The sequence below is a fragment of the Felis catus genome, chromosome B2, assembly GCF_018350175.1.
Source record: "Felis catus isolate Fca126 chromosome B2, F.catus_Fca126_mat1.0, whole genome shotgun sequence".
Taxonomy (NCBI): domain Eukaryota; kingdom Metazoa; phylum Chordata; class Mammalia; order Carnivora; family Felidae; genus Felis; species Felis catus.
The window spans coordinates 36,717,655-36,743,910 of NC_058372.1; the positions used below are offsets into that span (position 1 = coordinate 36,717,655).

Consider the following 26,256-nt stretch of genomic DNA (forward strand, 5'->3'; position numbering starts at 1 on the left):
GACGTACACTGTGCCCCCATTGGAGAACCACTCCCTTCTTGGAGGCCCCTGACGGGCGGCTGGCTGAGGCCTGCGTGCAGCCAAAATGCACCTGAGATCATCAATGTGGAAAGTTGGCCATTGCTATTTCAAACGCCCCTTTAAACTAAGCAGCGCTGCCATGTCAGACAAGGATAATGCAATCCCCCTGCACTCCCATACGACTCACACCGCCTCCCTGTCTGCCCAGCGTGGGGACGGCTTGAGCTGTGAGGATGGCAGGAGGAGGGCCAGACGGGATCCCACTGCAGGCCATCCACCACCAAGTGCACGTACATACCTGCCAACCTGCCCCACTGCTCCCATTCAGTTGAGGGACGGTGACAGGCAGATGATTGCAGTGCTCTCTGCAGTCAAACTCATGAGCATCAGAGAAAAGGGCTCGAAGAAAAGTGTTTGACCAGAAACCAAACACACTTCCTGCATCTCTGCAATCTTCTTTCATCCCCTGACATGTCCGAGACCATTATGGCTTCTGATAATGCTGACTAGTTCGCTTTGGACAAAAAATGCAGACCAACAACAACATCCCTCACCACCACTGATCCTGAGTTTCATCCTGTAATGGATTCTCATGCCACACAGACCTGCTTCTTGGATAATTACCGTGTCCACAAACCTGTTCTTCCTCCAATAAGAAGGGGAGACTGATTGAAGTAGAGGGTGCCTGCTATGCAGCATGTTCAAGAACGCAGTGCACGGGGTCGAGATGGGTAGCCAAGTGGTGTGCACGCCAGGACTAGGAAGGTTGGTTGGGTTTCTAAGATCCTTCTCTGTAAGGACACCCCTAACTACACAATCACATGCACAGTGGGGCCCACATATAACAGAACATGGGTAGCAGGTGAAAACATGTGCCCTCCTTGCAACCATTCATCACCACAATTCCATACAGCCCACAGAATTAAAAGCCTTAACAATACCAGGAAATGTTTCAGCATTGTTGACTTTCAAATTACTTACAAGTCGCCACAATGATTAACATTTGTATTTAATATTAAAAGTTACATGCACAACAAAGGTAATACCAAATTATTTATCTTAGTTGAGCCCTAAATGTTCTCTACACATTGGAATAATTTCTACTCCTGCTACACTATTAATATTAGTCTTCCAAACTTCCCTAAGTAAAGGATTACATTTAGGACACAGCAGGTATTAAGGAAATTTAGACTTAGGACCTTCCCAAGAGTTAGGAAACATTTACAAGTTACACTCATCTTTCCTGTTCTGGTCATCACCATGTTTTCAGGACGTGTGTCCGTATGTTACGTCCCAGATGGAGGGGACCTCAGAAGGAGAGAAGACGTGGATCCCTTTATAAAGGCACAGAATTCTATTTTAGAAATAGCAAGGCAAGGGCACCTGAACGTACAGAGTCCCTTTCCAAAGAAGCTGCAGTAAAGACACAGATCTGAGGCATTAGTCAGTCAAACTAGGATCTCTGCAGCACGTGTATAAAAAGCCGGGGGCATGGCTCGCGCTATCTAGGGTGCCAAGACCTGGGATGGGCTGTAAACAATGCCACGCTAAGTATTATCTAAAACAAAAACAAAACACAACAGAACACAACCAAATAGCAACTAAAAATACTCTTCTGAAAGATCAGTCAGACAGTATTTCCCACAAGATAACCTGACTTTCACAATGACAATTCAGTTACTCCGGTCTTATTTAAATTACAGGCAGGCATTTTCTGGAGGTGAGCTTGGCTAAACAGTGCAAACATGGACTGATGTGTCCATGAAAAGAAGATACTCTCACAGTGAGCACAGCATTCATATCCAATTAAAGGCCAAAATACTTCCATAGCCTTGGAAAGCATGAGCGTTGGATCAATATTCTACAGACTTCCTCCGTGATCCCACCTACCATTAAAAATAGAAAAGCCTTTGGTGTAAAAGGCTTTGCCTGACTATCATAAGCATTCCTCACATAGCAAGTCTGAATGCATCACTAGAACATTATCAATTCTTAACTCCTAGTGCAATATTTGTATTTTTTAAGGTTATTATTATTTTGACTACTTCTAAAAATATAAGACTTCTATGTTACTCAGCCATAAGGCATTCAAATCAACCAATTTTTAGTCAAAAGCTGATTAAGAGGTGGGTTAAGATGAGTTAATGAGATAGCAAAATATTTGAAGATAAAATATCTAAGCATATATACAAAAATGTAATTGTGATACTTACCTATCAGCCCCTTCTCAAGAGTGAAGGTTTTGTTTGTAAACATACATTCAAAAGCCACAATGTGAAAAATCTTGTTCACTGTGTTGTGAGTCCCAACTATTCGAATATACCTGGGGGTAAAAAGAAAATCTGTTGAAGAAAACAAGCTTCTATCACAACCAATCCAGAGACAACAGAATAAAGTACATTTTGTACACATACAGTGTGCTAGGACTGAAGCAGACTTTGAACTTGACTTCAGACCCTCTACCTGCTCCTTAGGGCTAGCTCCAACTGAGCCTAGAAGAATTACGGCAAAACTAGGGACATACCACTTTGCAGAGAACTAAGCAGAACTTAAATTTGATTTACCTAGAAATTCAGACCAGGTGCTGTTCAAGCTCAACCCCTGAATGTCAGTATAATTGCATGTCCATGAGGCATTTACACTGGAGAATAACAAACCGCTTCTACCTTCGTCTTGTGGTTAGGAACATGCCTGTGCACAGGTGCACAAACACTCGCAAAATCAAATGTTTTCCAACTCAAGGAAAGATTTCAGCCATTGGAGGCAAATGCATGAAATCAATATTGCCTTCTTGTGTAAAAGACAGATCCACTGAAACTGTTCACAGTTTCTTATATTTCAACACTGCTCCTAGATCCTTGTAGAAAGTTAACCCTATATACTTACGCCAGCCCCCACCCCACCCCACTTGACTGCTGGGGAGCCTTCTCCTGACCAGAGGAAGTGATCCGCAGAGGTGACCCAGCCTGCTCGGCAATCTCCCTCCTGGCCACATGGATCTGGCATCCGGACACAGTGCAGAGTTTCATGGGGCAGTCCTTGAGCATCCCGGCCTGCTCACCCTCTGCGTCTCCCTGGAGGCTTCACCTCCGACAAACAAGCATTAACCTTGGAGTGACTTGTTCCTTTCACTCTCCAAAGGGACCCGCCAGTTCACAGGTTAATGAACAGACAAACTCATTCTTCTGAGTGTCACACAAATCCCTGGGGAATGTGCCACACACTGTCTTACCGGGATTCAAAGGAAGAACCAGGAAAAATAACTAGATTAAGTGATAGCACTCTCCCAAATTATGAGCTATGCACTCTGAAGGATGGGGCATATTAAATGAACACATTTCAATTAGGCGATGACAGACCGGGCAAGGTTTTAGTAATATCCTTCCTCTGCTGTGTAAAACAACCTTCGACTTAGATGATATAATTTTACTTCTGAGTTAATCGCTGTTCACTAATTCGGTAATTCCCTTACATTTCTCATCACTCCAAGTTAACTGTATAATGTAAATGCCAATTTAAAATATTCACATTAAGGAGACTGTATTTGGGGTTTTTATCTCATAAGCTATCTTCCCTCCTGTTCCTTCAAGCATGAATCTCACAGCATTCCCAGTACACCTCATTTAGCCATCTGCTCCTTGACATGAGCTGGCCACTCATCTTCATAACCCATATGAATGCTATCTCCCGGGCATGCCCACTGCAGGGAGACACCATCCTTCCTGTGTGGAGAGTCACCACAACTGCTGCACTCATCAGAGCCCTCTGGCTAAGCAGGAGGCTGGCCCCGATCTGTTCCCTCGAGCCCTCAAGGCAGATAGAAGGTACTGATGTTACTGGGTTTGGGTGGGTAGGTGGGGTTCGTGTAAAATAAGTTCTAAGTGGTCTGTGTAGAACAGGAATTATGCTGTTCTCTACTGCTGGTGGTGACAGGTCTCTACGGACTTTCTGGAAGGGAAGGGGTGTGTTAAGCCTGGAACAGTGGCCTGGATCTAATTTTGTCCATTTCCTTAAAACTGCAAGAACTCAAACAGCATAGCACTTTCAGGTGCTCATGGTCGTGACAGCCTGAGTGCTGCTGTCTGCAACCTTGGAGGGAATGGAGGGAATGTGGTTTGGGGAATTTGATCAGATCACTTTCCTGTTCCCTAGGTTGAGTCTCCACCAAAGGAGAGGCAGCTCTCCTAACACTGTACAAGGTAGAGGAGCCAGGAAATGACAGATAGATCAGAGCCTTCCTCGCTGGCAGTTCTTAAGGTTAAGACTCCACGCTGACCTAAGGGAATGCAGTAATGTCCCCCCCCCCCTTCTTTTTAAAACATTACATGGTACCATGTTCTCCAACTTTAGATAAACTTAACCCTGTTGCAAATACCAAAAATAAGAGAAAATATACAACCTCTCCCTCCCTCCCTCATCTTCCAATTGTAAGACACTGCAAACAAAAGACTGTCCTGGAATACATTTTACAGCTTTAATGATGGTGCTTATGATAACAAACAAGATAATGTATATGGTTCGAAGAGCACTGAGAGATGCCTCCAGATAGAAAGTTCTATATAAATGAAGATAATGTTATCTCTGCCGCATAATCCTCAGGTCAAATTAGCAATTCGCCACTGTACATCACACTTCTTGATTAGCCTGTTACACGTAATGCTCATAACAAGTTTAATTATTCTGGTTCTACAATACTTTCAAAGTCTCCACAAAATTATAGCATAATTCACAAAAATGGCATGAAGTCCTTATTCAAATACATTTAAAAAAAAACAAAACGGTAACCAAGTCACAAGAAAAACACCACACTCCTCTTTCTCAGCAGGGTGTTGTTTAGCACTGTTCTTCACTAAAGGTCTGTGCTAGGAGGTGGGAAACAGGCTTCCACTAATCCCCCAACTTCAGTGACTGGCAGGGGTACCTGGAGCTCTACACTGAGAACTCAGAGGCCTGGACCCATGAGCAGTGCCTAGAGGGAGAGGGACCAGCACAGGTACTATCTCTGATGACAAGCATGTTTCTTTCATGGTGCTCACAATGGAGCATCCCTGAGGCAGAAGAGAAGTTATTACCTGCACTATTGAAAGTCCAAGGGATGGGGATAGGAGAGGGTCCAGTCTCTCTTTCTTTTTCTTTCTTTTTTTTTTTTTTTTTTTGAAAAACAAAGCCAGACTTGCTTCTGGGTCATAACACCTAAACAGGAGTGGATGTCACATTTTCTCTGCCACAAAAGATTTTGAATAAGGGGCAGAGCTTAAGATTAATTTTTTCTCCTTTCGGCATCTCTCCAAAGCACAGTCAGACTCTGATTTAACCTGATAATAAGGGCAGTGGCAGCTAGTGACTTCATCAGTGTGCAGAGAGGAGCACTGCTGAAAAATCTCGCAGCCGGCCTTTGTTCTCTCAGAGATCCTCAACAGCAGCTCAGACAGTTGGAAGATAATTAAAACTTAAACAGCGCTGAGAAAGGCACATATGCAACAGATTGGCCATTTCTGAGGGGGATGAATGCTGTCCACGTGAGCCCTCATGTAACCGTCTGTTTCTAATGTGCTCCTCCCTTCCCCGGGTTAGTTGTCTCCTCGTCCCCGACGGGGGCAGGATCCCGGAACACAGTTCACAACAGGATGTTTCGAGGCAGAAGTTTCCAGAAGCTGTAATATTGTGGGTGACAAGAGATTCTTTCTTCTTTAATGAAATGAAACCTAAAGCCTCCAAGGAGAGCACTCTAAAATTGAAAGGCACTATGGAGTTTTGAAGAGTGTGCTTTCGAGTCTAACAGGACTACAGTTGTCGCCCAGCCGCGTCACTTAACTAGTTCTGTCACTTTGGGCAAAAAACCAAAAACCAAAAACCAAAAAACAAAACGCCTTAAACCTTTTGAACTTCAGTTTTCTTCTCTATAAAATGTGGTCTGTAACACACACCTTATAAGATATTTAAATGAGGTAAGAATTTAAAGTGTTTAATGCAGCGCTCGGCATTAATCAGGAATTCGAAGAGTAGAGATTACTGGATACAAAATATCTTGGTTTGGACCCCGAGAACGCTGATTGTCTGGAAAAGTGTCCCTAGCTGTGGCTGTTAAGAAGGTTCATCTAGGAGGAGGCAGGCCCACCCAGGGGCAGACTTCAAGAACACAGGCTGGCACTTGCTCTTCCTCTTAGGGCACCACAGCAGAGGCACTGTGGCCACAGCAGTACACATTCCAGCTGCAAATGACCTGGCCCTACGGCATTTCATTCTTCAAGTGTCTAGTCCCCAGAAAAGTCTATTTAAAATGTTCTTGACCTGAGTCAGCTTTACATGAAGAAGCAAGCCAAGAATCTTTTGCCCATATTGAGTCTAGTTACCCAAGCCCACAGAAGAGTTTCGTTTCTGTGCAAACTCTAGAAGTTTGGAGTTTTAATTCATTAAGGAAAACACATTAGCATTTCCTAACAGAGAGACATCATAATACTGTGTCCTAGTGGAATTTTGCTTTGGAGATTCACTGCATTCCCTACCAGTTCTGGGAATGTACAGATTCCTATTCCTAACCTATTGTTCTATCATTTCTTGTCAGGGTGCTACCAGATTGGATTTCTAAGTCACATACATCTTTAACATCATAAGGGAAGTACAGAAAACTAGAAAGTATAGAAAAATAGCAACTTGTACATTCCCACTCTAAATCCTTTGGTATTCTCTAGTCTTCAGTTCTGGTGGACCACAAGCCCACCTGAGGTTACAGTTAACCCTTAACCTTTGCCTCTAGTTACAGGATCACCCACGTCTGTACTGAGTGGGTTCTGCTACCAGATAAAATTGAATTCAGTAAGAAATAGTTAAATGAGCTCTCAAGGGAACACCTGAAGCCAAAATCCATCAGAATTCTATTCTTTGGTAAACAAAGTTTTATTCTCGAGGTGAACTTCATACCCTTGGGTTAAACACAGACTCTTGAGGAAACTAGATTCAGCCTGAGACTGTAATGCAAGAAGGGCTCCTTAACATTTTGGCTCTTCCTCTGAGCCAGCCAGAGAACTCTGCTGCGGCCAGATGCAGCCATCTAGCGAGAACCTTAGCTCCACATTTGCTAGGGACTTGCAACTGTGTGGGGTTTGGATTCACCACTTCTAAGACTTCCTGTCTGACTTTTCCTTTCAAGGAGGTGCTAAGAATGTACATAAATAATTCTCTGACCCAAGAAGCAGGTAATGTCTGCAGGTCTCTCCAGTATGGTATTTTCTTCCAGTTCTGTGTACGGTGTTAGTGTTCTTATAATCAAACCGCAGACTGGAGGGGGAAGTGACTTCAGGTCTTGTTGCTAAGGCAGCAAGTGGAAAACAGTTTACTGCCAGAATGACAAAAAGCTTCTAGAAAAAGCAGGTTGCAACAGAAAAGATTTGTTACTCTTAGAAAACCTTCCCTCTGGCTGATCTGTGGAGCTATAGATTCTCCTCTACTGACTTCAGCAAAGGGCCCCAGCAGCATTTGCTTATTTGGGAGAGGAAGAATTATTGAAAGGTTAAAGAGTCTGGGTCCAGAGTTAGCCTAATCAGAGGCTACCCTCTCAGAGAGCAGCCCCCGTGCTGTCTGACCATAAGGCCTGCAGAGGGAGCGATCATGTCCCAGCACCTCCACTATCCAACTTGAAGGGCAAATGAAAGAAGTCATCTTGGTTTCCCGAGAAAATTGATGCTGTATCGAATCAAGTGTGCAGAAAGGATAAGATGGGTAAATATTACTAACACATCGTAGCCCGGTGCTACCAAAAATACACAGTCATTTCAACATTAGAGATAAATATTTAAGTGTTGTTTTTTTATTTGGAAAAAAAGTGGATTTTCAACAGTAGGCCTTCTCCCCACCCCCAAATATGTAGAACTTATCCTGTCATAATAATACACGTTCAACTCATGTAATTATATTTGGAATTAATATCACAAAAAGAACTTAATTATAATATTTACATAGATCCTGTGAAAATGATACAATACATAACATTTAACTTCCTGATTGCACATTAACCAGTCAACAGTCCTTGTAGGGATACGGGGTAAATCTGCTATTAACAAAGATTTAAGAAACACCTACTAGGTGCAAGAAATCGTGCTAAGCACTGTAAGGAATGGACCCAAACGACAGGACACACACCTTCATCTGAAGAAGGTTACAGTGCAGTTCAGAAGGCAAGACTAAAACACATTAGTAGTAGGGGTCAAGAGAAAAACATAAGAGCTTCTTATCTATTCATACATGGTGAAGAGGTTAGCCAACTCTTGTAACACTGAATTTAGCACTATGAACTTTAAAAGTCCTCTCTGTGAACTATTTTTGCTTCAAAGACCAAAACAAAACAAACGTGGCTAAAAGAAAAATAATCCTCAGACTCTCTCTCACATACACATACACACAAATGATCACTGACTCACCTGACAAGTATTAATTCAGTATTTACTGTGTGCTAGGTACTGTTGCTGCATGTTGGGATATGGGATTGAACAATACAGATAAAATCTCTTCCCTGTGGAATATTTATTTCAGGGTCAGGGGACAGACAAGAAATAAAAAAATAAAAAAAAAATCAAATAATTACCCGCTGATTGATAGGTGATCTATTTAACATTGAACTTTATAGACAAACTTGCTAAACTGGAAGAATAAACAGTTATATAACGTCTCCCTGCAGGAATAAAAGGGTCAAATGGGAAGGCGCGACACTGAGCCTGAGAACACAGATACAGTGTAAATGAGTCTGATGTACAGACACAGTTCACCTATTACAGATATTTAGCAGGATACAGGCAAAAATCTAATTAAGTAGGCTTCTTAGGATCTGGAAAGAGGAACTGATTTGAATTTCATGCGAAGAAATGTCTTATTTATTTCATGGTTTAGTTTTCTTTTTATCTTTGCTTTTTTTTTAGATTGTAATTTTCAGGGGATTATAAAGAGACAAAATGGGAAGTGGAAGATATAAAATGAAAAATGAATAAGGGAGACAGGGAGGGAGAGAAGGAGGGAGAAGAGAGAAGGGGGGTAAAGGGAGGGGTGGGGAGTGGAGAGGAGTGAGGGAGGGAGGGGAAGAGAGAGAGAGAGGGAGAGCATGAATAGGAATAAACCAATCCCTTCTTCTGTCTCTGTTATGTGCTGATGTGAACAAATCCCCATGTGGGAATACTGTTAACCAATTTTATTACTCAATAAAACACTGAAACCAACAAAAAGTATATTTTAAGAAATACAACTAAATTACCAAAAGTTCAACATTTGCATTTTTTCATTAACTTTTCTCCTCGCCCAAGATGCTGGGGGCCGGGGAGAGGATTTCACTACTTTTATCTTTTAAATGGCTGCATTATCTTTTTCAGTTTATCCAATAGGCTGTGCATCCCCACGAATGTAGACAAATGAGTCTAATGGAATTGTGCACTAGAGAAAAAGCCGAAGAAAATTAAATTTGTTAGTTTCCCTATGAATCTGTAAGAACTCATTTGGTGACCATGACCTGTAGCAAGCCTGCTTTAGGATCATGGTGGGTAAGGAAAGGTTCTCTTTTTTTAAATCTAAGACTATGGTAGGTATATGCAATTTATTATAACTTAAAATTTTAAGGGTCGGAGGAGCCCCCCCACCCTGCCCCCGCCGCCTTTGTCCTTATAGAGTAAAAGATAAGGAGAGAAGGAAGAGAGGTAAAGAGAAGGAGAAAGAATTTGCTGCTCCCCAAAGAAAAATCTAAGAATACTTCTAAGAATGTAAATATTTGACATACTGAGAAGATAAAAATTGCTCAAGACATTCAGAACAACAGAAGTGAAAACAAAGTCAAAGTCAAGAGAATAATAAAGAGATCATGGGGGTAAGGAAATTGCAGATCTTCACTCCAGACCCTTGAGAAACCAGCAGTGCAATTAAAATAAAAGCCAGCAACTTCTGAACACCTCCTATGTGCTACACTTTGCAATGCATTATTTCCTTGAACGGAAAACCCATACCCCACACACACATACCATCAGGCTGGAGATATCAAAGATCAACAGAACCTATGTCCCTCAAAGCCTCTGAATTCTTTACATGCTATGCAAAGAAACCTGTGTTTCAGGCAGTAATAGTTCCTCAGAGAACTAAGTGAAACCCAGAAAAGTCCGACACTTGCCATATACTATCCCCAACTGCTTCGATGCTCACAGGAAATTTGAGGGGTGCTCCTTTGCCCATTGAGAAGTTCTAGACCTTTACCTAGAAAATGGATGAGGGGGAAAAGAAAAAAGTCCCAGAGGTTTACCTAGCACATTAGTTTGAGCATCAATATAACTATGTACAAACCTACCAACAAGAGGCAGAGAAATCAAATAAAAATAAAACTACAGAAAACTTGGGAAGAATGCTCACTGCCAACACCACAAAACATGCAACTGATAGCAGAAGAGAGAAACAGAAGTCTTTTTGTCCTGGGTGCAAAAGTCAGTATGGATATGTACAATGTCCTGTATCTCAGGGGTCATTAAAGCTGGGAGTGAAGGGCTGATTCCAATGGATTCAAGCTTCTGAACAGCATGAAGGATTACTAATTTCAGCACTAGACTGCTGTAAGGGATTTTGCTGCTAAAATCTGTCAGTGTGGTAGAACTTTCACACGAGCAACAGAGAAGAAACAGCAAGATGCCCCGGCTGGCACTATTGGGTGGTCTACAGAATCTGCAGCTAGAGCACGGGGTGAGCAGGCATGGGCCGGGTCCAAATCTAACAATCTGCCCAATCATTTGAAGACACTTCCCCGTACACCTTTTGTGTTAAGAGTCCTGTGTACTACTGAGGTTCAGTTTTGAAGCCTGTTTCCAGTCCATATTTCTGCTGGATTAGCAAGCAGGCTGGGAGGTGTAGTAGTCTGGCAAGGCTTTTGTTCCCCCTCCCCAAAGCTTCTTGAGAGTTCAACCATTCATGACTTAGACTTTACTGGTACAGTATTAGTGCTAAGCCAGTGGTCAGAAAGAAAATGTCAATCCTTACACTTGTTTCAGAAATTCAAGGAGAGGAAAACTTAGGAGAGGAACACACATCGAGTAAAATGCATACTTGGTAAGAGGGAATTTTCTAATAAACAAGAGAATTTTATAATATGACCAATGGTCATGGCTACTGTTGTGGTGTTTGGCCTCATTAAAATAAAACTGCCTTAACTATTTCTTTTTCTTCTTTTATATTTTTAAGATAAAGTTTTATACATATATAGTTTGAAAGGTCAAATCACCTGTTTTATTATAAAAAAAAAAAATACTCCTCCGTGCTCCATTTCCTCCCCTCCCTGCAGACAACGGTTTTTACCTGCTTACGTGGATTATTTTAGGATTTACTTCACATCTATAATTATCACACTTTTATTTTTATTTTTTTTTCAACGTTTTTTATTTATTTTTGGGACAGAGAGAGACAGAGCATGAACGGGGGAGGGGCAGAGAGAGAGGGAGACACAGAATCGGAAACAGGCTCCAGGCTACGAGCCATCAGCCCAGAGCCTGACGCGGGGCTCGAACTCACGGACCGCGAGATCGTGACCTGGCTGAAGTCGGACACTTAACCGACTGTGCCACCCAGGCGCCCCTATAATTATCACACTTTTAATGCTACTTCTTGATTTTCTGATTTTAGGCTTTACCAACAATCTACTATTGTGGAGGGTAAGTATGTAGCTCTCCCCTCTCCACATGCACCCTTTCCCATCTCCCAATTTAGATTACATTGTAACTTCAGCTGAATCAATAGTCAGTGCTTACATTATGGTTATGTAAACATTATTCATAACAAATATATGGAAGTACTTTCTTTTCCTGCACATTTTTTTCACTTACAGAGTTAAAAATAGTCTTGATTTTTGTTTTCCTTAGTTTTGTATGTGCTCAATACTAACTCACCCCCTCTCTCCCAGTTGTCCCTTATTTGAACTAAAGCTTCCCTCAAAACATTCTGACACATCAGGTATTTCTAGTTATTTCCTCTTCCTGAAGAAGTCTTCCCAGGCCTCTGGCTAGTTTCAGTCAAGTGTGGGTACCCTTTGATGTGATGCAGGTGTTATCCTGGGATAGGTCTTCCCCATCTCCTTTCATCTATCTCCTGTGCTGGACTGTCTCTGTTGTGTCTCATACTGTCTTCTTTCCTGATCTACTCGCTCATTTCAGTGGAGAGCATCTCCCAGTAGCTTGCTCAGAAATGTTATCTGGAGGGTAAAGATTTTAAGGCTTTGCTTGTCTGAACATACCTACGGCCTACCTTCATATTTGATTTTGACTGGTAATTTGCCTGGGTATAGAATTTTAAGTTGTTAGTAGTTTTCCTTCAGAACTTTGAAAGTGTTACTCTACTGCCTGTCAAGCTTCTAGTTTTGCCATTGAGAAGTCATGCTGATACCTTATCTGGTTTCTCTTTTTCTTCTTTTTTAAGAAAAATTATGTCCTGCTCTGGAAGCATGTAGATTTTCTCTACATCCTTAGTATTCTGAAATTTCATGAAGATGTGCCTTAGTGTGGGTCTATTTTCTTCCCTTAGTTTGGGCACTCAGAAGGCCCTGCAATCTGGAAACCCATATACTTCAGTTCTGGCAAATTTTCTTGAATTATAGGTACTGACTGCTTCCTTTGAATTTTGTTTTAATCTCGCTCTCTTTTTTAATGTTTATTTTTGAGAGTGAGAGAGATGGAGCGCGAGTGGGGGAGGGGCAGAGAGAGAGGGAGACACATAATCCAAAGCAGGCTCCAGGCTCTGAGCTGTCAGCACAGAGCCGATGTGGGTCTCGAACTCAAGAACCCATGAGATTATGACCCGAGTCAAAGTCGGACACTTAACTGACTAAGCCACCCAGGAGCCCCGAAATCTCTCTTTACGAAGCTCTTTGTTTTGGATATTAGCAGTCTTATCTTCACCCACACTTCTATCGTTTCTCTATTTGCTACCATGTTGTCATTTTGTTCTACTTTCTGAGAGAGTTCTTCAACTTTATCATCTGTGCTAACTACCAAGTTTTTCATATCTGCTTTAATATTTTAAATTTCCAAGTATACTTATTATTCTCCAAATGTTCCTTTTTTATGGTGTTTTCTTGGTCTAAGATTGCCATATTTACTCAATCTCTCTGAAGAAAACAATGATTTTTTTTTTAATTTTTCATCTCCATGTACAGTTTTGTTTTTGTTTTTTTCCTGTTTCGGCCTTTATGTTTCATATTAGTTTCCTCAGATGTCTCGCTGTCAAGAAGGTTATTAGGAAGGAACCTCTGGACATACTATAGGAAATTCTGAGAATACAGTTGCCTAAATGGGTCAACTGCTAGGAAAACCTGACTTTCAGATTCTTTAGCTCTTCCCACTTGGGACAGTCAAATGACGTAGGAAGAGGTTTTTAATCGTCTGCAGGGATGGTATGGGTCTGAGTTCCAGAGTTCCAGAGGCTAAGTGGTGAAAGAGGGCAAAGGGTATTTGTCTGTGTGAGTGTTGGGGGGGTGGTGCATAATTACTGTGAGGGGGGATTCTCAGCATATGCCACTTACATCTTTCTATATAGCATGGCCTTCCTCAACTGTGCACGGTATCTTCCCTGGTTCAGAGACACTGTTTTGCCCCTCATCAAAGAATAAACTTCCAAAGTCAGACAGAGAAAGACAAATACTACATGATCTCACCTACATGTGGAATGTATAAAAGCCTAACTCGTAGAACACAGTAGAATGGTGGTTGTGGGGGGTGGGGGGAGAGGGGAGGAGAGAAATGTAGAGACGTTAGTCCAGGAGTACAAACTTCCAGTATAAGATGAATAAACTCTGGAGATCTAATGTATAGCATGGTGACTGACTACAGTTAACAAAACTGTATTATATACTTGAAATCTTCAAAGAGAGAGATTTTAAGTGTTCTCCCCACAAAAGAAAAGGACTTCTATGGAGTGATGGAGGTGTTAACTAAGTCTACTGTGGTAATCATTTCACGATGTGTAAGTGTATCACATCATGTTACACAAAGTCAGATATGAATCACACCTCAATAAAGCTGGAGAAAGAAAAGAATACATTTCTACTTTTCCATCAGAGTGAGGGAGAAGCAAAGTTCTGTGGAGCGGGGAAGGGAATCTGAGCTCTTAATTGCTGCATAAACACATAGTCAACCAATCTTCATTTTAGCCCTTTCCCTATCTGCCTTATTCACTGTGGCTTCAAAGGTGCCTGGTTCCTCTAATTCCTAAGCCTTTGAGAATTCGGTGGCTTAGGAATGAGTTTTCTTGAGCCTATTAAATCTTTTACCACTCGTTTATCTGCTTTACAGCTCCTTCTTTTGTGTTTTTACTTCCTCTTCCCCTTTTCCTTATCCTCGTAGGTTAATAACCTAAAAAAAAAAAATCCCTTTACTGTCACTTTAGTGGAGTATTGTCCTAAAAGTCATGACAATCAATATGTGTTCAATCTGCCACCATCACCTGAAACCTTAACCATCTGTCACAAGAGTATGTCCATGGCTGCGGTTACTCCTATAAGATACCGTTTTAATCCAAGATCTCCGCCAGACTTGGGTCTGAGACCTTGGGTCTTCCAAGCTGCTATGGCCACAAGGGTACAACCTTTAAAACTGTCTGGTAGTTAGGACGATAATACGAGAGACAATAACCATTCTTCCTCATTTCCTTCCCTGTCTTTAATCTGAGGGCTACAGCTCTGTATCCCTTCTTGTCTTGACATCACGTTGTCACCTTGTTGCCGTCCCTCCATCCCATTTCCTTGCCCCATTCCTTCTACCAGCTCTTCAAATGGCTGTCTCTGATGATTTAGCTATTTTATTTATGGGACTGGTTTTTCACTAATTAAATGTCCAAACAGGGATATGTCCAGACAGTCCCACAAATTATCAGCATTCTGCAGAAAGATTCAAATCACCGAGTGATTTGGTTAGCCACAGCCTCCCTCTCTCCAGAAGAAAACGGGTGCGGGGGAGAGTGTTAATTCCCACCGAATAAAAATAAAATAATTCGGCTCATCCTCACCCTGAAACAGCTGCACAGACAGCACTGGCTGCTCTGTTTATCTTGATAACTGTGGAAAAACACCGTCTCCTCCCCTTCCCACTCTCTCCAGAACAATCACCATGCTCCACATGCAGATGGGGTGATTTAGACTCTCTGGAGCACAGACAGGCCTGTCTGGTGTTCTTCCTGCACATTCGCACTGCACCCTTCCTTTGCTGCTGTCGGCACGACCCAGTTGGTTCAGATAACAGCTGCTGCAGGGGACTTGAGAGATTCAGCTGTGGGTCGCCTGGAGGCTTCCTAATGCCCCAGCTCAGCCAGCTGCATCTAAGCAGAGCCACGGGAAGCCAGTGCCAAAGTAGGAGAAAGTACATACTGTACATCCTCCTTAATCCTTGCAGTTACTGCGACCGTGGCAAGAGGAGAAGGGGAGGAAGAACAAAGAAATACCTCACAGGCGTGGGGAGCAGGGCGGCCAGGGGTTCTAAATTAGGCAAGGGGAGAGCTAGATGCAAGTGGAGGAGGAAGACATCTTTCAACAAGGGTCCATTCAATTTTACTGCTTACTCCAGGGCATCCAAGGAAATTCCCAAGTTTTTTGTTTGTTCTCATTCAACGAATCCAGACAGGATTTAAAGACAATAGGAAATGATTTCCAACTGACTGGGAGCTTTTCTTTAGGCTGAGGAAAGGAGTTAAAGCACACAAGATGACCAACCACCCAGGTTTTCCCGGGACTGCGATGGTCTTAGTACTGAAAGTCCCACGGCCCAGGGAACCACTCAGTCTCAGGCAAACCAGGATAAATGTTCACCTCATGCCACCAACAGCTACTTCCCCTTCCGGGGCTTATGTGAAGCGGGCTGCATTCATATTCCACTCAGCACCTTCCTTATCTTCCAGGGCCACTCCTGCCACACAAACACTTTTCAGCCTATATCATGCACAGTCTAACAGACAAGGGCATTAAAAGGCCATTCTGTGCTTGCCTCTCAGTGGAAAAGGGAGCTGTGCCATCCAGAGTTCTTCCTGCTTCCTTTCTGGAGTCCCTACCAGACACACAGGCCTTCTAGCCCACACAGCTGAATCAAAACGACGGTGGCGCAGACTGAAACCATGGCTCGTCTCAGGGCCTGGAGAGACAGTGCACCCCTCAACAACCCTAAAATGCTGAACTCTGAAAAGAAGGAAGCCACAAAAACTCAATTACACAGAGGCTGATAATTCAGAGTGCACATTACTCTGGCTTTCTTCTCGGCTCTCCCCTCCCTCTGGCCCCACTCATTAGGCCATTTCACTGCTCATTAGCAGGGAGGAGGAGGGGGCAAGTCGATCTAGCCGATCTTTCTTTTTATGAGCAGGTTTCTAGGGAGGGCGTTCAAACTATTGGCTCCAGAGGCTTTTCCGTGGAGACAGAGAATTGAGAATTGGGGATTGGGCACTATGTTGATTTTAATCACTTAGATTCTCTTAATTCCCCAATAGGATGGATTGTTGGTCCTCAGTTTTCATTGAAGGGCTAGCAAAAGTATAAATGTTAGACAAAAAGACAAAAAAATTACTAGTTAACCACACAGGGTCCCATCTTTTTAAAAAGATTATTTGACAAACTGGTAATGCTGCCAATTTACAAATTCATATAATTAGATGATTGTATGTTGTGTTTTAAAAACTTACAGACTAGGGACACCTGGGTGGCTCAGTCGGTTGCGTATCTGACTCTTGATTTTGGCTCAGTTCATGATCTCCTGATTCATGAGGTCGGGCCCTGCGTCAGGCTCTGTGCTGATGGCATGGAGCCTGCCTGGGATTGTCTCTCTCCTTCTCTCTCTCCCCGCTACTCCTCTCTCACATTCTCTCTCTCTAAATAAACAAATTAAAAAAAAAAAAAACACCTAACAATTTACAGCCTAAATAAGAGAAGTTCCAGCTGGTTCAGATTAAATGTAAAACAGTAATTTGAGAAAGTTACCACAAGGGCAATTCAGTTCTGGTTTAATCACTTAACTTCTTAAAGCCTCAGTTTCCTCATCTGTAAAGGGAAAAATAACAGCACCTAACTTAGGGGTAAAATAATACTGGTATTAAGATTAAAAATACATGTGCCCAGCAGCCAGTACTTGACCAGGCATATAAGTTCAGTAATTGGTAGTTAACATGTAGTCGGTACTCAAAAATGTTAAATGAGAGGCACCTGGCTGGCTCAGTCGGTAGGGCATGTGACACTTGATCTTGAATTCTTGAGTTCAAGCCTCAAGTTGGATGTAGAGCTTACTTAAAAATGAATAAATAAAAATAAAAGAGGGGAATTTTAAAAAATGTTAAATGAACACATTTAGTGTAATTTAGCATTTTTTTTTATTGAGGAACTACTATATATTCAGCACTGTTAGGCACTAGATATAAAAACAAATATGAGTAAGTCAATTCCTCAAAAGTCTACCATTTTAGTGCAGATAGGTAATTAAAATAGATAACTAATAAATGTTATTATGCAAATTCTATATAAAATAGCATGGTAGGGGCGCCTGGGTGGCGCAGTCGGTTAAGCGTCCGACTTCAGCCAGGTCACGATCTCGCGGTCCGTGAGTTCGAGCCCCGCATCAGGCTCTGGGCTGATGGCTCAGAGCCTGGAGCCTGTTTCCGATTCTGTGTCTCCCTCTCTCTCTGCCCCTCCCCCGTTCATGCTCTGTCTCTGTCTGTCCCAAAAATAAATAAAAAACGTTGAAAAAAAATTTTTTTTTAAAAATAGCATGGTGGCACCAAGGATCATCACCTAATCCAGACTGGGAAGATTAGAGGTGGCTTCCCAGATGTGATTGCTGCGTACTGAAAGATGAGTAGGTAATTCCAGGGAAAAGACGTATGGGGAAGAAAAATCCAGGGGGAAGAGCAGCACATGCAAAGTCTAAGAATGTGATACCCTGGAAGGTCAGCAAGACTGGGCAGCACAATGGGACTAGAGTCTAGCCTGTACTGGGTCAGAGCAGAAAGAGAACTGGAAGCACAGGGCCTGGCTATAAAGAGAACAGCAGGATGATGGCTAGAGGGAGACTGGAGAGTCAGGAGAGGGGCCCGTTTTGATTACAAGTGGAAGTGATACAGGAAGCTTTATTTTATTTTATTTTATTTTTTTGATACAGGAAGCTTTAAATGCTACAGGGGAAAAAGCTGTGAGTAGAGAGGCAGAGGTTGCTGCTTCCTAGCAGTCAAGAGGGGAGTGGGTTCTGACTTAAGGGCACCCCTTTCCACCTCTAATGAGTCAGGGTCTCACTGGGTGCCTCCACTAACCTGTTCAAGAGTTGAGGAGGTCTGGATCAGTGGTTCTCCACCCTGGCTGCCCATCAGGATCACTGGGGAGATTTAAAAATATATGGATGCCACCCTTAGAGATTCTAATTTAATAGAGACTGTACTATATAGTCAGGGGTGGGAACCATTAGTCTAAATCATAATAAACACCTATAGTCATACATCAGTAAAGACGCCCATTTCAAAAGCAAAGACTGATTAGTTTGGGGTTAATCCTCCCCTGGATCACTGGACCGCTGCTCCACTTTTTCAGTGTACCTCCACTTATTTTTCTGGCCCCATTACTAGCTACCTCTATCATATGCCCTATGTTTGAATCATGGGTCACTCCTCAATGTGCTTCAGGTGTCTATGCCTTCCTCATGGAGTTTCTGCTCCCGGGCATACCCTTCTTTCCATACTTCCTTAGTGAAACCTTAACATCTCCCATAAATCCAGTCTCACACTGTATGTAATATCCCATGATACTGATTTATTCCGATAAGCATTAACTTCTCCCTGATTAGTGCTCACATACCTTCTATGATAGCATATCTCACATTGTATGACAGTTCAGTGTCCATTTTCGGGCCTCCCCCCATTGGATTTTGATCGTTCTGAAAACAGAGACCTCATTTTCCTTTCCAAAGCACCCAGTACGGTATCCAGTGGAGCACAATGAATGCCCTCAAATGTTTGCTAAATGAATGAATGAATGTGGATAAACAAAAAGTGATCATTGTAAGAACTGCATTAAGGATTTAAGAATTTTTTAAAAAGGATATAGTAATTTTAAAAGATAGTTAAAATTCATCAAAGCAAATGATATTTATGTGAAATTACTTCTGAGAGGAATATAAACTATTCCCAAAGGGCAAAGGACAAAGAATTTGCCAGCAGTGTTATACCAAGTATGGAAGTAGACGCTTAGGCTTTAGTATATTGGAAGTCTCGATTAGACAGTATTTCTTTTTTCAAAGCCTTTTTTTTATAAGGTAGCTGTATCCTGGTGGGACAGTGCACAGTTGCAGGAATGATGTGGCAGGATTTGATGAGGATAGCAGAAGAAAGGAAAAACACCAGTAAGGATTCTAAATGACAACCGTCAGCAGGTTAGAGAATTGCTTATAAATACAATAGAATTAAATAACCGTGGTATGATAGCAGAGTTGCTCAAATATCATCACAGAGGAGAGATAAAAATTCCTCTCTAGAAAGAGGATGATATTGAAATCCGGCTTTCACTCATGGGAGTGTCAGTAATAGGAAAGAGTAGCCTGGGAATGATAGAACTGAATGATTTAGGGGAAGATGAAGGTAAAAGTAAGAAAAAAAAACCCCTCAAAACTATCCTGATTATTGCTATGAGAAGGTGCATATTGCCTACTTCTATGGGATTCATCAGCATGTGCTTTTTAAAAGTTACTCTCACTCTGAGAAGTCTGCAGGTAACACCCTCCAGTTCTAGCAGCAGGATTACGCTTGCCATGAATGCTCTGGGCAAACGTACCTGGGAGAAACAGAAAGGGAGGAGATAAAATTATTTATGTCATCAGAGAAGTACAAAGAGAATATAAAATGGCTTGAGAGGTATATTACTAGGAGTAATGGAAAGAAATTAAGAAAATGGTGAAATTAGGTTGCATATCAGACATTCTCTCAGCATGATTTTTACTGCAGTGTGAAAGCATCTTTTGGAATAATAATGCTAATTTTAAATGCCCTCTTAATAAAATGCTCAGGTTGCTATAGCCTATTAGGCAGCAATTAAAACCTTGTGAGCTCTGCCACCCCTTTCTTGGGTCTGCTGCAGCCTGGCTGTCACAGGAAAGGCCTTGTGAATCTTGGGCACCATGGGGTTACGCTGGCCAGGTAAAAGATGGAAGTCCCATCACTCAAGTCATTTAAAATTGGACACAACATGAGAGAAAATGCAATGGAGCTGAGTGGGATGAACTAGAGAAGCTAATGTAGCATTAAAAAAAAAGTCACATTCATTGGTGCCAAGGGACATTTGGAGGACACTGTGTTTAAATTTTGGACTCATTTTGCAGGAAGAAGTGTCAACGGTCCTTGGTCTTGCAGCTGACTCTACACACAGGCCCTCCCTCCTAAAAATATTAAGCAAAGCACTGACAACCTGATAGAGAACAGTTTAAATCTTTAAATCTTCAGCTCATGAAATAATTTCCTTTTCTTCCTTCTTTGGTTCAGTGATGATGATGTCATCATGCATCTGTGGTTTGTTATTTTTATATGGACACAAAAGCAGACAGAAAATACATTAAAGTGATGTGTAATTTTCCATGCAAATGCTTTCAGACTAACAAGAGTTGTGCTTTATGATTAAGTGGAAATTGGTTATTTGCTTTAAATATTTATGATAAAATGTTTAGAATTAACATTTAAGTGATTCAATCCACGAGATACGAAACTCTGCAATATTCCTTAGCTGACCTTGGCAACTCATGTGATACGGTACATATGTCAACTTAGCTGTGGAAGGGTTTCATGTTAATAAGCCACCTCCACAAGGAGCGGTCAAAGTGGTTTTGTGCCTAGTTCTGCTACCAAACCCAGGAAATCTAGAGCAAATCCTTTCACCTTACTCTTTCAGCTCTCCAAACAGGGTAAGATGAAAATACTGACATATGAGTGACTGCAGAAAAACCTAGCCAAACAGGCTGATGCATGAGACAAGGTCGTGTGGCACCTGAGAGGTGATGCATTCTCCCTGCTCTAAGACTTGTCCCAGAGATTCCTCAAAACCACTGAATAAAGCCCTAGGAACACTGAATCCTATGACAACAGAAATTCCCAAGTACTTGAGGGAGACTGAACAATCCAGGCCCTGGAAGGTGTTTTCAGGACAGTGTTAAACTATAACACTTACAACATCAAGGCTAATGTCAAACGGTTTATAATGCTAACATAAGAAATATGACAAGGAAAAAACAATTCAGCATGGAGTCTATGCCAGGCACTATACTGAGCACTTTACACATTTTATCTCATCAAATCTTCATAATTCATGAGGTAGACATTACTACTATCCCCATTTTCAAGACAGTAAAATGAGGCACAATCCCATGTTTAACCAACTTGCTCAAGCTCACAAGCTGGGAAGTAAAGAGCAATGCTTTGAGCCAGGCTACACATCAAAGCTTCGTTTTAAACGTTCACTAAAACTGCTTGGCCAGCACACAGCAGCTATGGTAAGTCATAGGTTCCTTTTTTGTTTTTATTTATTTTTAAAAATTTTATAAGTATTTTTTTAAATTTATTTTTTGAGAGAGACAGAGTGCGAGTTGGGGAGGAGCAGAGAGAAAGGGAGACACAGAATCTGAAGCAGGCTCCAGCCTCTGAGTTGTCAGCACAGAGCCTGACACGGGGCTTGAACTCGCAAACCATGAGATCATGACCTGGGCCAAAGTCAGATGCTTAACCGACTGGGCCACCCGGGCGCACCACAGGTTCCTTTCTATAAAAAAAAAAAACAAAAACAAAAACTTAAACTTGCATCTGTCCATAAGTCTCAGGCCATGGCCTTGGGGTCTAATCTCCATAGCTAAAACAGGAAGTAAAAATCTGACCCACTTACAATCATGGTATGCATACTAGTAACCGTAACAAGCTACCACAACTGGTACATAATACAATCCCTCAAGACCAAGTCAATCCGTAAGTAACACTTTCGTGTCTCCTTAATAATTTGTAGATGAATGATTAAAAAATAAATTCTGCTTTTAAAAAATGGAAGGAAAGACTGCTCACAAATTAGACAATGCCGGTTTCCAGAAGCAAGGTTCAGAAGAAACAGCAGAAAACACAGACTTTTGTTTCCAACATTAACTGGATACCTCTCACTCAAAAGGAAGAGAGAACATTGAAGATGGTTGCTTCCGTAAGGTATCTGATTCTGTAGTGCTTGAGAGTGAGAAAAATGCCAGCTTTACTTGTTCAGAACTAAAAAAGGAGAATATGATCTGCTTCGTAAGTGGATAGGCTTGATCTATCAAAATGTAAAGAACTTGCAAGTTAAACATTTATTAAAACCCACCGAATCTGATTTCCACTTGTCAAGAAAAGAGGTGCACAATTTTAATTTGCAAAATACGCACCCCCTTCCTCGCCTCCACCACGGCAATTAAATGCCTCCTTAAAATGAAGTGCAGGCATATTGCTCGGCAGTTTCCTCCAGCTTCTTTTCAGGGAAAATCTTTTCCTGTCTACAGATTAATTCTGACAGCTATCTGGAGTCACCAAGGAACCACTCCATTTCCCCAGCACTGGGAGTGCCAGTCAGCTGACACAAAAAGCAGGGTCTGAAAAGGAAAGCTGTCCCCAAAGCATGTCATAAAAAGCATGTATATACTGTAGCCTTCATTACAGGACACAACCAAAGAGCATGTGTAAAACAGAGGCCCGGCCTTCCCTTAACAAAACAGTATTCTTGGTTTGAGAATTAAAAACAAAAGAGGCATTTAAAATCGTAATTTTGGGAGTTGCCACACATCAAAATGCTCCTAAGTAGTTTCAAGCACACAACTGTGATTGATCCCATGAAAGAAAGTGGGAAAGAATGATAAATGTAATGGTGATCTGTCTTTAGGGGCCTTTTGGAAGAATGAAAAAAAAAAGGCTTTCAGTTTTATGACCATTCACTAGCAATGGGAAGAAGAATGATCTTTCCGTCTAATGATACAAGTTCAGTCTCTTCTTCTAGCATTCCCAATTTGTTGCTATTGCAGTTTTGCTGCCTTTTGGTGCTTGGGTAGGAAAGGTAAGCACATAGCATGCTCTGGACGTTCTGACTGTGGAGGCCTGAGAATAGCACCATTTTCAGTAATAAGGCTTCAAGATGAGTGCGGGTTCAAAGGGCCGAGTTGTTTTCCTGAAGTGCAGTTACCCTATGAAAACCCTCACACACATATGTTTAAAAACCTGAACACTTTAGGACAAGAGTTAATGCAGATAAATGGTTTCTGGCTTAATGAACCACAGTGGCCAGAAACCTGCTGATCTTGCTTTCCCCTTCCAAAACTTGCTGCTCTCAGCTCTGGCCCCAAGGGTGACCAATAATTTACATTAAAATAAAAGAATGGAAAGATGAGTGAAATTTGGTTAATTTGACCATATTTTTTCATAAGCAACTAATAAAAGAATTAAGATAAGAAACATACATAATACATTACACGGTGAAGTGACAGCCCCTTGATACTTTGTAGTGACTTAGGTTTTCTGGGACACAGAGCGTGATCTGTGACAATGACACGGCAGCAATGGCTTGCCTCTGAAATGAACTGCTGCTTTTACTTCTGAGGGAAAGAGAAGGTCCTCAAAGAGCATACCAGGTCCTCTTTGAGTTCTGTAAAGCTCCTCAACATTTAGATCTAGTGTCATGGGCAGTGAGGCCTCAATAGACACTCAGCGGAGGAACTTATTAGCCACAGAAGAGAAGGTAGAAAAAAGGCCCAAGGGAGTACAATTCTTGGAAGCTTCTAGCAAGTGCAGACCACAAACGGTGCTTTCTTTCTCACTTAGCAGACAGGGTTAGTAGACATCTCTATTAATGGGGAAGACTGGTTTTAAAATGTGCTCCCAACTCTAGATGTTCATAACCTTAATTATGTGCATCATCTTGAAAGAGGTTTGTGCCAGAAATGGAACGAACACACACACACACACACACACACACACACACACACACACACACACACCATTTCTGGAAAATGCAGTGTTTTCTCTTTATTCCTGGTCCTCTTAGTAACTGCAGCTTACCGTACTAGAACTTTTCAGAAGGTATATACTGGGTATGTGTGTGGTGGTAGTGACAGTGATGGGTTGTAACAGATGGGGGGAAAAGGTGGGCTGACAGCAATAAACACTACAGATTCTTTTTGTTCTCGGCTTTCAGACACGGATGGTAAGGGACGCCCACTGCTTCTCTTACTCCACATCGATGTCTTGCACCCTTTCCTCACTGTCACTCTGCTAAGGAGCCTTTTAAGACATTTTCTTTCTAATCGCTCCAATGAAATTTTAACACCACAGGTACACTGCATATATGTAAATCTACACTTTATACAGTAAAAAGAACACGGGTTTTTTGTTTGTTGGTTTGTTTGTTCTTTGCCCTCTTTCAGAATGCATGCTTTACACCAAAGCTCCATAACAATTTTTTGATTCATGGACCTTTCTGAGAATCTGACGGAAGCTATAGACCCTTTCCTCCCCGCCCTCTCCCCGCCCCTAACACATCTGTACAAAATTTTATATACAATCAGAACATTTATTAGAACCTCTGGGGCCTGTCCATGGGCCCCAGGCTAAGCATCTCTGCTCTGCATGCTCTCTTGGGGTTATCGTATTCTCATCCCTCTAACTACCATTTGAGTAACTCTGGAATCCCACTTCATCTCCAAGTTTCAGACTCAGATGCTGAGGCCGAGAGAAATATCTATTTCAATGTCCCACAGATACTTTGAACTCAATTGTCCAAACCAAGCTCACGGTCTTCCACTCAAACCTACTTCTGGATTCCAACTCAGTTCCTATCACCCTGTCTCCCAGTTTCCCAGGCAGAAAAAAAAAAAATCTGCATTAACTTTGATTCCTTTCTCCTCACTTCACAGTCGTCCCATCACCAAGTCTTGCTCATTGTTCTTCCCTAATGTTTCTCAAATGGGTCCCTCCCTTCTACTGCTCTGCTAGTTCAGGCCCCATCCCCACCCAGGACTCTCAAATGATGTCTCTGCCTCTACTCTTGCTCTTCTTGAGCCAATCCATTCTTCAAACTTCTGCCTAAGTAAGCTTCCAAGGATACAAAATCTGCCAGTTCTACTTAAAACCCTTTAATGACCAACTCTCTGGGGAAAATAGATACCCAGACAAACCCATACACACATGAAGTCCCAGATTCCTAGCAGAGCCTCCAAATCACTTGCTCCTGTCTCATTTTCATGCCATTCACGCTGCACACTTGGGGCTCGGCTGTTACCAACTGCGTGCAAATTCACTCGGCACATCATGCCGCTTCACATTCCTGCCATTTCTTCTGCCTGAAACGTCCTCAGTATCTTTTTTCCCTTCTGCACATTGTGAAGTAATTGCTCTAAAAACGTCTGTAATGCTCACGGAAGAAAGACAGGTAGGTAAGGGGGGAGGAATGACAAGAAGCATCTTAGGCAAAACTGGAGCTTTGGCCCTAGTGCCCTTCTGGTGCTGGACTGCCCTGTCCTCCTGGACATAGCTCTTTGGCTACTTGACCACAATGGGCCAATCAGTTTCTATCTCAAGGAATCTGGAATTAGGAATCAGGATCCTAGCTGGTTGGCAGGTATTTCTTGAACTGGGAAGTAATATAAATCTGAAATGAAGGCAACCATGGTTGGTCACATATTCACAGTGAAGAAGAAAGTCTGCCTGTGCATAGAAGCAGTGATGAGAGACAAAAGACTGGAGGGACAGCGAAAGTAACATGAGCTCACAATCACTTTCTAGTCCCTATTCTGGTCTCAAATGAGGCCTGACCACATTTCCTTCCTGGTTCTAACGGCTATCCCGGTCTCCTGGTTGTAAATCCCAGTTTGTTTCAGCTAGCCTGAGTATCTACTCCTTGCAACAGTTCTGTTCCTTGCAACAGAAGGGACTTGATGATGTCAGCATCGGTACAGCACTGATCCAACATGGGATCCACATCACCTTCTTTTGTTTCAGAGCCAGTGGTACTCACTCATCCTGCCTCTTTGAAAATAATATATTACTTTCTGTGTAAATGAGAGGGCAATCATAGCAAAAGTCATAAATGTACCTCATTTAAATAAACTATCCAAGCTTTGATGCTCCAAAAAACATAAAACAGAATTGAACACAAATGAATCTTTGCTTTGGGCTTTAAGGCTTATGAATTAAATCAGCTATTAATCAGACTTGGAAAAACACTGGCTTCTTTCC

The 26,256-nt window shown here is 42.0% G+C and overlaps 1 protein-coding gene across 5 annotated transcripts in view; it reads right to left on the reverse strand.

Moving 5' to 3' along the window:
- BTBD9 (BTB domain containing 9) overlaps nt 1–26,256 on the reverse strand; it is a 414,008-nt gene that overhangs the window by 142,708 nt on the left and 245,044 nt on the right. For all 5 annotated transcript variants that reach the window (XM_045057479.1, XM_045057480.1, XM_045057482.1 and 2 more), the window contains one exon: nt 2,235–2,344. In XM_045057479.1, coding sequence (XP_044913414.1) covers nt 2,235–2,344 — 110 coding nt within the window. The remainder of the gene's footprint in view (nt 1–2,234; nt 2,345–26,256) is intronic.